Source organism: Perca flavescens, chromosome 9 (genome assembly GCF_004354835.1).
Source record: "Perca flavescens isolate YP-PL-M2 chromosome 9, PFLA_1.0, whole genome shotgun sequence".
Taxonomy (NCBI): Eukaryota; Metazoa; Chordata; class Actinopteri; order Perciformes; family Percidae; genus Perca; species Perca flavescens.
In genome coordinates this window covers 3,681,094-3,695,195 of record NC_041339.1, presented here as the reverse complement: position 1 = coordinate 3,695,195, position 14,102 = coordinate 3,681,094, and the positions used below count along the sequence as shown (strand labels likewise).

General features: G+C 39.1%; 1 protein-coding gene across 1 annotated transcript in view; it reads left to right on the top strand.

Moving 5' to 3' along the window:
* The window catches only part of impact (impact RWD domain protein), a 28,496-nt gene extending 14,610 nt beyond the window's left edge, over nucleotides 1–13,886 (top strand). The window contains exons 9-11 of the mRNA XM_028587498.1: nucleotides 400–490; nucleotides 9,041–9,175; nucleotides 12,660–13,886. Of these exons, the coding sequence (XP_028443299.1) occupies nucleotides 400–490; nucleotides 9,041–9,175; nucleotides 12,660–12,719 (286 nt within the window). The 3' untranslated portion in view covers nucleotides 12,720–13,886. The remainder of the gene's footprint in view (nucleotides 1–399; nucleotides 491–9,040; nucleotides 9,176–12,659) is intronic.
* Nucleotides 13,887–14,102: the final 216 nt, after the last annotated feature.

The window sequence follows — 14,102 nt, the reverse complement described above, 5'->3', positions numbered from 1 at the left end:
GTGAAGATTCAAGGCCTGTCCGTCTTCTCTAAAGGGCACATCACTGCATTAAAAATGTCAAAAAAGCACCAGAGAAAATGAAGACTTTCTGGTAGTATTGTGTACTATGTGAACAGACATGTGTCTATCTCTTTCTGTGTATGTGTGTGTGTGTGTGTGTTTTTGTGTTTTTCTCACGAATTTCTGTGTGTGCATTTTCCTTCAGCATGGTCTAATAAGAGTCAATGTCGAGCTGCTCATGCACTGCCTGGGTGGTCATTACTGTTGACATTCAAACCACTTAAAAAAAAAAAACGTTCCCGGTGAAGAGGCTGCCGGTGTCACGGCATCATTTTCTGTCCAAAATGTCTCAATGCTCTCCCGTCTAATGCCAAGCTGTTGGAATTCTGTCTGTTGCAGGATTTACTGCGAGGACAAGCACAGCTTCCTGCAGGACTGCGAAGACGACGGCGAGACGGCCGCAGGGGGGAGATTGCTCCATTTACTGCAGGTTAATAACAATTCATTGAGAAAATACTGACCTACACGTCGCTCTTTTAGCTGCATACTAAACTGCATGTCGCATTTGTCAAAAAGGAAAAACAAAAGGCACCAAAAGAACTGAGGAGTGAGTCAGTGCAGCACACGTGCAGTAAAGCTTTTGCTCAGAATAATGAATAACATTCAAAGAAAAATTTTATTGTAAGTTGCATCTATAGATCACCAGGTTCTAATATTGATTCATTCAAGGACTGGATGGAGGTAAACATTAAAAAAACAAATCAGAAAGTTATGTTCATCTGTGGTGATTTTAACATTGATTTGCTAAATCCTAATAAGCACAACATGACAGAGGATTTTATTAGTACAATGTATAGTCTGGGCTTTCTTCCCAAAATTACCAGACCCAGTAGGATTACTTCCCACAGTGCAACATTAATTGATAATATTTTTTCAAATGACATGGATAACAACACAGTGAGTGGACTATTAATAAATGACATCAGTGACCACTTACCAGTTTTTACAGTTTACAACCGCAACTATACATCTGAAAAGGAGAATAAACCTCTATTCAGACGGGTCAGAACAGAAGAGTCAATGGTTGCACTGAAAGATGATCTGCTTTCACAAGACTGGGAAATAATATATCAGGAAAACGATATTGACAATGCATATGAAGAATTCCTAAGAATATTTAAATTATTATATGATAAGAATTGTCCGATAAAAAAATATTGCAAAAAACAAAAATATAATGATAGGCCGTGGATTTCAAAAGGATTACAAAATGCCTGTAAAAAAAAGAATTCACTTTATAGGGAATTTATTAAACACAGAACTATAGAAGCAGAAAATAAATATAATAAATATAAAAATAAGTTAATTAAGATTATGAGAATTTGTAAGAAAGAATACTATTGTAAATTATTAGATAATAATAAAAATAATATGAAGGGTATATGGTATGTACTAAATAGTATTATAAGAAAGGGTACGAGTCAGTCTAATTATTCCCAGCATTTTACTTGTAATGAAAAGAACATTAATAATATGGTGGATGTGGTCAATAATTTTAATAAATATTTTGCAACTGTTGGACCAGATTTAGCTGAAAAAATTCCTGTTCCGCAGATAACTGATAATAGATACAATGATCTTATTGAAAGAAATCAATGCTCAATGTTTCTTAAAGCTGTAAAAGAAAAAGAAATAATAGACATTGTTAAAAAATGCAAAACTAAAGCATCCACTGATTGTAACGAAATAGATATTAAGATAGTAAAAAATGTAATTGAGGGGATCTCACAACCATTAACTCATATTTTTAATTTTTCATTCCAAACTGGTAAATTTCCAACTAAAATGAAAACCGCAAAAGTCATACCTTTGTATAAAACTGGAGATAAACACCACTTCACAAATTACAGGCCGGTCTCTTTACTGCCACAATTTTCAAAAATTCTTGAAAAACTCTTCAATGACAGATTAGACAAATTCATAGACAAATTTAAATTACTTACTGACAGTCAATATGGATTTAGAAAAAACAGGTCAACATCACTAGCTTTAATTGAACTCATTGAAGAAATCACAAATTCCACAGACAAAAAGAAATATGGAGTGGGAGTATTTATTGATTTGAAAAAAGCATTTGACACAATTAATCATGACATATTAATTAATAAATTGGAACGGCTCGGGATTAGGGGCATAGTGTTGAAGTGGTTAAGCAGTTATTTAAAAGACAGGCAACAATTTGTGAAGTTGGGAGATTATACATCTGAATGTTTGGACATTGCGTGTGGTGTCCCCAGATGTCAGTATTGGGACCAAAATTATTTATCCTCTATATAAATGATATATGTAAAGTATCTGAATAACTGAAATTTGTATTATTTGCAGACGATACAAACATCTTTGGTTCTGGTCAGAATTTACAGCAACTCTTGGATATAATCACTTCAGAATTCAGAAAAATAAAACAGTGATTTGATATGAATAAGCTCTCATTAAATGTGAGTAAAACCAAATTCATGATATTTGGTAATCATAAATCAATCAGTCATCTACAGTTACAAATAGAGGGTGTTAATATAGAAACAGTATGTGAAATGAAATTTCTTGGAGTGATTATAGATGACAAGATTAGCTGGAAACCTCATTTAAAACATATCCAAGCAAAACTGTCTAGAAGTATTGCAGTTTTGGCTAAAGCAAAGCACAGTTTAGACAACAAATCACTTCACATCTTGTATTGTTCAATGGTTTTACCGTATTTAAGTTACTGTGTAGAGGTTTGGGGTAACACATATCACAATTCATTGAAATCGTTAATTATAAAAAGAGCAATAAGAATAATTCACAACACTGGATATTTGGAACACACCAATTCACTATTTTTACAGTCTAAAGCATTACATTTACTTGACCTAGTTGAATTTCAGAAAGGTGTAATTATGTTCAAAGCGAGAAACAATTTATTGCCTGGCAACATACAGAAAATATTTTCTGAAAGAGATGGGGGCTATGACTTGAGGGGAATGTCAAATTTTAAGACTCCCAGTTTTCGCACTACAAGGAGAAGTTTCTGTCTATCTGTCAGCGGCACTAAATTGTGGAACACACTAAGTAATGAATTAAAGCAATGTCCAAACATATTCCAATTTAAAAAGATGTTCAAAGAAACTATATTCCAGAGGTACAGATAACAACAGTGCAATTAATTAATAATCTGGGCTTACATTGAACAATGTGTAATATGTGTAGAATTATTGTTTATAGGTATGAATTTCCATTAATTACAATTTTTTTATCCCTGTTGACTTATTATTATAACATTATGGGTAAGTAAGGAGCTTGCCACAGACTCTGACAGCTTCCATCTCTTGTTTTCTGTGGGAGGTCAGTACCTTCTCTATCGTAAGCTTTTGAAGACATGTTCTAGTCTGTCTGTCATGTTCTAATCACCAGACCAAGTATAAATCTTTTAAGATTAAACATAAGTCTGGGGAGTCTGCTCTGTATTTTCTACTGTACAAGAGGCGTGATCAACGGGCATAGTTCAAATGACTCTGTACGCAATTGGATAGTCCTTCGACCAATCCGACCAACGATCCGGGTGACGTACTTTCATCTACAGGTTACTGTGCTTCGGTGGCCGCCATGTTGAATGTAAACAAAAAGCTGCTTGCCGTCGCTTCTCTGTCGTCATCATGTTAAACCTGCCAATAGCGCGCCAGTTTGTGATTGGTCCCTGCAGATTTGTAATGGAAGCAGGATAGAAAAAGGTACAGGTGTCCAGCCTGAGCTGCAGGGAGAAATCAAATCACCGGCAGATCGGGCTGGATTTACCCAGTCTAGACATGTTCCTCATTAAAAACACATAGTCTATGTATGTGATATTTAACTATATATTGTATGGAATAGATCAAAGGGGTCACACTCCTGTACGGAAAATACAGACATTGTATGTTCATGCTAATTGTTGTACATTTTACAACATAAAAGTGAAAGTTTTACAGATATTTGAAAATATTTACTGGCCTTAAGTTACTCATGTCAGGTGACGTGGAAACGGGCAGGTTACCGCACCATCAATCTTTGAGGATTACTATTACACCGCCAGAAAGGCTGCATGGCCTCGGTGTCAGTTCACATGGGAACATTTTGTGAAGGGAGATGTGGTCCAGGTAAAAATGGACTTTTTCCAATTCATATTTGAAGTTGTGTAGTTTGTATTAAGATGACAGAAAATGTGAGTGAATAGAAATGAACAAGACTAAAACTATGTCAACATACTCATTCTAAGTAGGTTTTGAGCGTTTAATGTTTGCATACTGGCAAAGTGGCAGCTGTGAAAAATTAATTGTGGATCGGGGTGAAACGGCTCCAGTGACTTCTCAGAAAGAAAAAAAACAACAACATTTTGCTTTAAGTTTAAAAGTGGATTTCTTTTTTAAAGTTGCAGTTTGTATTGCAAGTAGTCTCGCATTGCTAGACCTTCCTCCACAGCGCCGCGGAGGAGGGTCTGACTAGTCCACACTGCATTCCGGGATGGGAGAAAAACGTGCTGGGGTTTATTGGCATTTCTTTAAACCAATCACAATCGTCTTGGGCGGTGCTAAGCGCCGGACGGAGCCGCGGTCCCGCTGCAAAATAGCCTCGGAAAGGAACTTGTTTTGGTGGAACGTGTGCATTTAAAGGTTGTTTTAGTTGTGCAACAGAAAACTCAGATAGGACAGATAGTCTAGCTAGCTGTCTGGATTTACCCTGCAGAGATCTGAGGAGCAGTTAACCATAGTCCTCACAAATCCACCGGAGTTTAAAATGCTAACACAAAGAAAGAGGAAGGTAACGAACATCCGGCTGAAAAGAGAGACATCTGGTGGAACCTCCAGCGGCAGCGGAGCAATCCCAGAAGTGAAACGTCATGGATATAGACTATATTGCAAGGTTAATTAGGTTAATTGTTGACTAAATTGCCTGTAGTTGTGAATGCGACCGGAATGGTTGTCTGTCTTGCCACTCGCCTAACGTTAGCAGGGAACGGCTCTAGCCCTCCTGCGACCCTGAATAGATAGATAAATAAATAAATATATATAATAAAATAAAAAGGTTTCTCATTCATTTCTTTTAGCCTTTTAGGTGTTGATTTAATTGTCCTACATCACCATCATGATCTCTAATGAAGTAAGAATCATGATTTGAACTTTTGTTTAGGTAAGTGTACTTCTTGAGGAAAATACACAGAGACTGACTCTTACATGGGCACATGACCTCACTAGTATAACCCGCACCACTCACTTTTACATAATGGGTGAATTTCCACTCTGTCCCTCTCCTTAGAAATAGCCCACAATAGTATTTTCACACGATTATTAATCTTTTCATTTCAAACATAAAAGAAGCACTTTGTTGTTGGCTGTGCTGTCAGATGGCACTATGACACACACACACACACACACACACCCCACACACTGAAATGTGCAATTGTCCACACACATTTTGTCTCCTCGTAATATGGAATGAAGGCCAGTGAAAGGTTTGTCACAAAACAAAAGCTTTCTGTATTCACAGCTCAGTGGAGCCTTCAGTACTTCTGTCATACGTATTAGCAGTATGTGCTGAGTCATGTCAGAGCTTCTCCAGATGATGTCCATGACTCATGACAAAGTTCATACTCATTTATGAGATGACGGCAGTCGTCTAAGTGAGTGTGACCCTGTTAGAGAGATAAATAAATTGTTGGTGAAACTGATCAGCTGCACATCATTTGGATGTATCAAGCTGTCTTTGACTAATATACAGTGTTTCCTTCCATACAGTCAGCCACTTAAAAAACAGTCTTGGCTCTAATTTGCTTAAATTGCCTTTTGGATAAATAAAAAAAAAAAAAAAAAAAGGCTACAAACTTATGTTAAAACATTGTGAATGCGTACTTTATTAAATTTCAATTTATTGTGACCAGGTTGAGCCTAAAACCAATCACCGACCGGAGCAAACTTTCTAATTTTAAAGCTAAACATTACTAAAACGTGTTTCTGAAAACATTTGAGGCAGAAAAAAGCAATGCAGTAACAGAATCAGGATTCATATTTGATCAGCGCTGCCTAGTTTTACAGTTTGATTGGAGTTCACCAGCAGTCATTGACCCTGTATTAGAGACTCCTCGGCTCTCATTGGTTGTTTTCCTTATGCCGTTAGGCGCACCAGGAGGAGGCAGAGGAACGCGATTTTTTTCACAGATTATCTGATCCATGTAGTACTGTTCTGATATAGTGACAGTTTGAGCAAAAATGACAACACAAATGTATTTTATGGAAGTTACCTACTGCAGCTTTAACCCATGTGCAGCATAGATCCACGATGTTCCACTTCCGGGATTCTTCCGGTGCCACCTGAAATTCCGCCGGATGTCACTCTTTTCGGCCGGATGTCCGTCGCCTTCCTCTTTCTTTGTGTTGTAATTTTAAACTCCGGTGGATTTCTGAGGACTATGGTTAACTGCTCCTCAGATCTCTGCAGGGTAAAGGCTGATTTATGCTTCTGCGTCAAATCGATGGCGTACCCCTGCAGACCCCTCTGCGTCGCCACGAACCCCCCTCCGAGCCCTCCGCCGTAGCTCGCCGTGCACCTCCAAAAAATTTGTAACTTTGTGTCAAGGCGACACGGACTGTGATTGGTCAACTGGTCCTGTGTGTTGATGGTCGGTTTTCAAGCAGCCTACTGTGGGGAGTAGCAACATGCTAGTTCACTGACATAAGCTCTGAAAATAAATTCAGACATATTTTGGTTACAATGACGGGGTTATCCGTTTGTAGAGTGTCTATATGTCAGTAATGTTTTGAAATTAGCACTGCGCCAGCAAGCAGTATTTTGTGGGCAGTTGTGCTAAAGTTTGCTTGCTAACATAACATAAACTGGCTGGCAGACAGCTCACAAATAACCTCCGACTTATTTTCTGGTTACAGTAACTAGGTCAATGGATTTTACTGTGTCTATTTCTCACTACTTTTTACATAATCTGAGCAAGAAAAGGCCAAACAAATAAGATTCATATTTTAGCACGACAGTCTATGGGGTTTGCCATTCTGAGTACTGTTTCGGTGTTGAGCGACACAGGCGACACCCCCTAGCGTTATGGCGGTGAAATGCACCGCGATGCAAAGCAACCCTGACGCAGAACTCCGAAAGGGTCACGATGCCGTAGCTACGGCGTGGAGTTGACGCAGAAGCATAAAACAGCCTTACAGACAGCTAGCTAGACTATCTGTCCAATCTGAGTTTTCTGTTGTACGACTAAAACAACTTTTAAACGTACAGACGTTCCACCAAAACAAGTTCCATCCCGAAGCTATTTTGCAGAGGCACCGTGGCTCTGTCCGACGCTTAGCACCGCCCAAGACAATTGTGATTGGTTTAAAGAAATGCCAATAAACCAGAGCACGTTTTTCTCCCATCCCAAAATGCTGTGTGGACTAGCCAGACCCTCCTCCGCAGCGCTGTGGAGGAACGTCTGACAAAGCGAGACTAACCCACGTGGACATGTACACAAGAGCAGATAAAAAGACGTAGTATCAGGCCACTTCCTGCAGCTGATTGACCTAGTGTAGCTGGAGTGATGGTATCAGGTCCGCTGTCTTCCTGCTCATCCTTCTGAGCAACGCGCTGATTAATCTGCTACTTGTCACTCTCAGCGTACTGGGCACTTTACATGAAGAGCTTTCTCCTTAATCTATTCTTCTCTAATCTTCCTCTCCACAAGCCTTTCTTCCCGTTTCCTCATTTAGATTTGTGCTTTCTGCCTCTGAATGTGGAAGAGGGAGGTAATGAATAATAAAAAAAAGGATCTGATTAATAGCGTTGGCAGCCAGATGTGCCTGAGACTTTTTTTGTGTGCTGTGCGGAGTCAAATTCTCTTTATGTTAAAGACATAGTCTGACATATTGGGGACTTTGCTTATTTTCTTTTTATCAGGAGTTGTGATGAGAAGATTCAATAAGTCAATTTAATATCTGTGTGTTCAGTAGAGTGATCCAGGACATGTTATAAGCTTAGCCCAAAGAAAGCTAGGTGAAAAAACAGCCAGTCTCTATTTAAACTAAAAAAAAACAGAATCCTTTCAACATTTGATCCAGTCTTAATATAAAAAAATAATGATTAGAGCAGCTTTAATTACAGTTGTTACGCTCTTGTTTGGATGTTCTTTTTATGGCTCCCCTTTAACAGGTCTTTTATTGCTTATGTGGATTCTAATTTTAAGTAGAGTTATTATTTATATATATATATATATATATATATATATATTGTGTGTATTTATATCTTGTGTAAACCGCTTTGGTTGATTACAATGGGAGTGCTGTAATTGCTGTGATTTTATGGATGATAACTTGAACATTGAACCTTCCAGTCTTTGGGCTAAACATTTCCTGGAGCGAGCTAGACACACACACACACACACACACACACACACACACACACACACACACACACACACACACACACACACACACACACACACACACACACACACACACACACACACACACACACACACACACACACACAAAAGACACAGACACACAGACACGCACACAGACACATACACACACACACACACACACACACACACACACACACACACACACAGAGACAGACACAGACACGCACAGAGACACACACACACACACACACACACACACACACACACACACACACACACACACACACACACACAGACACACACACAGAGACAGACACACACACTCACACTTCCATTTTCTCATCTAACTCTGTGGAGGACAGCCAAATTTGAAAAATATCCCCACATTTTGGAGTGTCAGGCCATCGGCTTCAGAATGACAGCCGATGGCCTGAGCCAGATACACTTAATGAAGATTCCACCGTATCACATCTGGTGCCCAAAAACTGGCTGCTTGAAACTGGTTGCAAGGGAAGGGTGTTGTGTAACAATTTATTTTGTTCTTCTCTTGGCAACTCCAGCTTGCTCAAAATCATACTCATTTCACATTTAATACGCGTTTGTCTCTCACCACAGATTCTGGACGTGCGTAATGTCATGGTGGTCGTGTCTCGGTGGTATGGAGGTATTTTGTTGGGTCCTGACCGTTTCAAACACATCAACAACTGTGCTCGCAACATCCTGGTAGAGCAAGGATATACTGCCGCCATGGTGAGATACTCTCTGGGCCTCTTACATATCGCTCTGTCATCTTCCGCTGACACATCATCAGTCAATTTCTGGCATTGCTGTCAGTTTTCTGATACTGGGAAGCATCTGATATCTTGTAGTTTAATTGACCTTTACCCTGATATTCATCCATTTATCTGAAAACAGATTGTGGTTGCCTTTTTGACAACCAAAGCAGAGTCTGAAGGGCAAAAAAGAAGACTGTCAGACATATACACTGAACAAAATTATAAACGCAACACTTTTGTTTTTGCCCCCATTTTTCCTGAGCTGAACTCAAAGATCTAAGACTTTTTCTATGTACACAAAAGGCCTATTTCTCAAATATTGTTCACAAATCTGTCTAGATCTGTTAGTGAGCACTTCACAGGTCTCTCTCTCTCTCTCTCTCTCTCTCTCTACCTGAATGCTCACATTCGATGGCGTCTGGCACTTGGATGAATCCTAACCCTAACATCAGATACTGACTGGTTTTCGGAACCCCCCCCTCCGGATGCCCCCAATACAGTAAAACTGCACATTTTAGAGTGGCCTTTTATTGTTGCCAGCCTAAGGCACACCTGTGCAATAATCCTGCTGTCTAATCAGCATCTTGATATGCCACACCTGTGATGTGGATGGATTATCTCGGCAAAGGACAAGTGCTCACTAACCTAATCCTTTTGTGTACATAAAAAAAGTCTTAGAGCTTTGAGTTCAGGTCATGAAAAATGGGGGCAAAAACAACAGTTTTGCGTTTATAATTTTGTTCAGTATAGTTACAGATTATAGTGACACCTAGATTTATTATAATACTGTGGAGTGTCTGTTCGGCTTGCTGTGTGTCTCCCCAGTAACTCTCCAGTAGCTGTCACATTAGGGAAATGGTTGCATTTGAAGTGTCTGGTTGCCACATGTTCTAGAGATCAAACAGTCTCTCCTCTCTTTCACCAGCCTAAAGTTAGGTACAGTCTGCATTGAAGTCTTCTTTGTGTTCTACTAAATTATTCCAAAAGAAACGTGATTGACCTTTGAGCTGCTGCCACAGAGAGATTAAAGGTACTGCAAACCTACTTTTAGAAGTATCCTACTTCAAAACCCCATCACCTTACTGTCAAAGAATCCACACTTGATTTCACTTCCATCCTGACAGCAAAGGCTCAGTTCTCCTGTGGACGTCAAGCCTGGACTTTGTGACAACTAATTATAGGCCACTGCCTGGGTGGAGGGACTTAAAACCTCTGCAGAATAGCTTGTTTCAAGTTCATGAAGTGCTTTAAAAATAACAGTTTAAAATTGATTCTAAAACAAACGGCTTGGTTTTAGTTGTCTTTTTGATTGACAGGTCAAAAAGCAGTGCAATCATTGAGACCTGAAAAATACCTCCAGTAGATGTGATAGCATGGAATTCCATGCTCCAGGGCTGATTTAAAATGGTAAAGACTAGAGAGTAATGTCATGTTTAAAGTTAAGTTGGGATCAAATGTTATTAGGGCTGCCCTCCTAGAAGTTTGAATATTCGTATCATCAGTTATTGACCCCTCAGTCAACTGAGATTCTTGAAGTCGAGCAGTCAGGTTGTTTTTGTTGTTGCTGTTATCAGTGTACGGCTACCTCTGGCATTTTGGCCCCCCAGAAGTAGCTGCAGAGTGAGCGCTCCTCGCTCCATGCTAACATTTGCTAATTAGTACTAAACACAGAAATACAGCTGAGGCGGAAGGGAATGTCATTAGTTTTACAGGTATTTGAACATAAACCAAAAGTTAATAAACTAAATTTTTGGCCTGGAAGATTGATAAAAATTTAGAGAATCACCAAAGTTTTTATGATTTATCCTTAGGGAGACATCAATGTCTTAAGCAAATTGATTGGCATCTATTCCACAGTTTGAGACATTTCACAAATGTCCTTGAGGAAAAGTCAGGACATCTCCAAAGTCATAAGGAGTCATCCTCTGGGGACTGTGAACAAACTTTCATGGCAATGGTTGTTTTTTCCAAGTTGTTTGGGAGGGAGGGGGCATTTTCTATGCTTTTATTGGACCGTTTACAGTAGAGAGACGACGGACAATAAAGGGAGAGAGAGGGGAAGGGAACATGCAACAAAAGTCCTCAGCAGGACACGAAGGGGGGACGTTGGGATTAATGTTCACAGAGTTAATCCTAAAATTGTTGAGATTTGACTCCCTAGACTAACACTGCTAGCTCGGCAAACAAAAATGACAAAAGATCTCACAACAGTGAATAAAGTTGCCAAAACTCTTGGCAAGAGCAAGCATGGACAGGAATTGTAATATAACATGTAGTGTATGTATATACTTGTATTGTATAAACTTTAATACAGGTCTTTTTAAAAGAAAGAAAACAAAATAGGACCTAGAATTGACCCTTGAGGTACACCAATTTAATCTGTGAAGACATGTTTTTTTAAAGATTATTTTTTTGGGCATTTTAGGCCTTTAATTGATAGGACAGCTGAAGACAGGAAAGGGGAGAGAGAGGGGAATGACATGCAGCAAAGGTCCGCAGGTCGGTGTCGAACCCGGGCCCGCTGCGTTGAGGAGTAAACCTCTACATATGGGTGCCCGCTCTACCAACTGAGCTATCTGGGCGCCCCTGTGAAGACATATTGATGGAAGTCCAGAAATTCAGTTCCCACAGACAGTGCCTCATCCTGCCATTTGTATTGTTGAGGTAAAAAATCTAAATTGGAAACAGGACAATAATTCTAGGGAAGAGAGAGTAAGAACAATGTTGATTGAATACAAAATTAGATAAAATCTCTGATACTGGGATTGGATTTAGGAGGAAGATAGATTTAAGAAAACAAGATCTGAACCACCAGTTTTACACCTCAGGACCTAACAAGGTGAATGGTTGCTGCCAGTTATTTTGCAGCATGTGAGTCGCTTCTTAAAAATAGTAACAAGGCTACTTACTGTTGGCTACAATGGAGGGGAAACTCCAACCCCAAAAGCCAGGAACATTTTTTAATGTTAATTGGGACAACAACTGTTTCTGCGTGACTGGTTTACAGCCTTATTGCAAACGCCATATGCGATATGAAGGGGCAGCATGCATAATAAAACGTCCCACATTATCACACTGCTGTATGAAACCAAATTATCATGTATGCAGACAGGCTGTTAAAGTGATAGGTTTACAAGTTGGCAGCATGAATTGTCACCGCAATAATTAGTAAAGGATGTTGTATAAGAGTACTTAAGAATGCAGTGTTTGGTTTGAAGCAATTATTTGAATACATTAAAATTGTAGGGTGCATGCCAATCATTACATTGTTATTTTCACATTTCAGTAAGGCAGATAAACGCAGCAGGGGTTAAGTGTGTCATAAATGGAGTCATGAGCTTTAAAACAGCACTCAAATATTAAACATGAAAAAAAGCTTTGGCACCATTAAGTGGAGATGCTTATGTAAGATAATTATTAGTCTGTTCATTCCATAGCCCATTCCTCTTGTTTCACAGGATGAGGCCACCAAATCTGGAGCGAAGACCAAAAGGCCAAAAAGCAAGAAGACAAAATGAATTTCAGAAGAAGGATAAAAGACTTCTTCAAACACATTTTTACCGTCTTGTGAAAAGGTTGGTTTTAGCCAACTCACGTCTTAATAGAGACAAAGAGGGATTTCTTGCAATTAAAAATAATGTATTCAAAATCACGACGGTATTAAAATGTCTTTTAGCCTTTTGAATTGTTCAAAATTGTTGTTTGAGCTAATCGCTTTAACTCTGGACTTTATATTGACTAAGAAGCCTTGAAATGAAATGTTTACAGTACATTAAAATAATCAAACCATGAGATTTGTATATCCATCAGTTGCACTCTAGGATTGTCGATCCACTGTATTAGCAAACCACATAATCATTACACACTTAAATGAATGGTTTTGTTCACTATTTTCAACAGCAATGCTCCATTATGTCTTGATTATAATGTGTGAATACTTTCCTTGGAAGTGCTAATTCAGCTTTCAGCCGAATCGGCATGTGAATGAAATTCATACACAATCCCTTCAGCGCTTCCAAGAAATATGATCAGACATTACTGCTTAACAAAATGAAGTTCATGAACTCTACACTCTAATTGCCCTGACACAAGCCCCCAGGAAGAGCGCCATGTCTTAAAGCCACCATGGGCTTAGCGGATAAGGGTGTTACTGCACTCCATGGCCCAAAGAGACTTTTCACATAGACTTTGCATGGAGAAAGAAACTTATATATTTCAGCGGATATTTTTTTTTGGGGTACATCAGTTTACCAGCCCGAAAAACTTAAAGGGTCCTTGTTTAAGACGTCATGTTTTTAACATAGTCGAACTAATAGCCGAATCAGGAGTTATTAAACTATACATTATGAATGCACATAATGGACGCGAGCAGACTGTACTGTGCATGCTCAAATGACTGTTCTCCCGGGGTCCTGTAGTTGTAATAATGGATAATACTAACACTAATGGTTGTAATTCACCATGTGTTCTATTAATACATCCATGGTATGTATGCTGTAAAGCCTGTAATGTGGATGAGAGATGAAGCCATGGATGTTATTAAGAGAAGCTCTGTTCACAAAACTGCAGGCTAACCTTAGTAGCTAGCACAAGCTAGTAGCTAGTTAGTAGCACGACATAATTACATCTCCTTGGTTGTCCTAATACATGCATCGTTTATTTAGCTAAGCATGTAAACGATGAGGAACAACGAAAACACAATGTTTAACGTTAGTGAATATTTTATACAATGAAAACGGCGAGTTTATGAGTTCGCCACTTGTAAGAGACACAATAGAGAAGCTCATGAACAAACAACAACATGAACAAGCGTGTTGCTACGACAACACAAACAAACTGTTGCTAGTGCGCATGTCCATCGTGACGTCAAGGGCCAGTCAACGTGGAAGATCCAAGCTCCA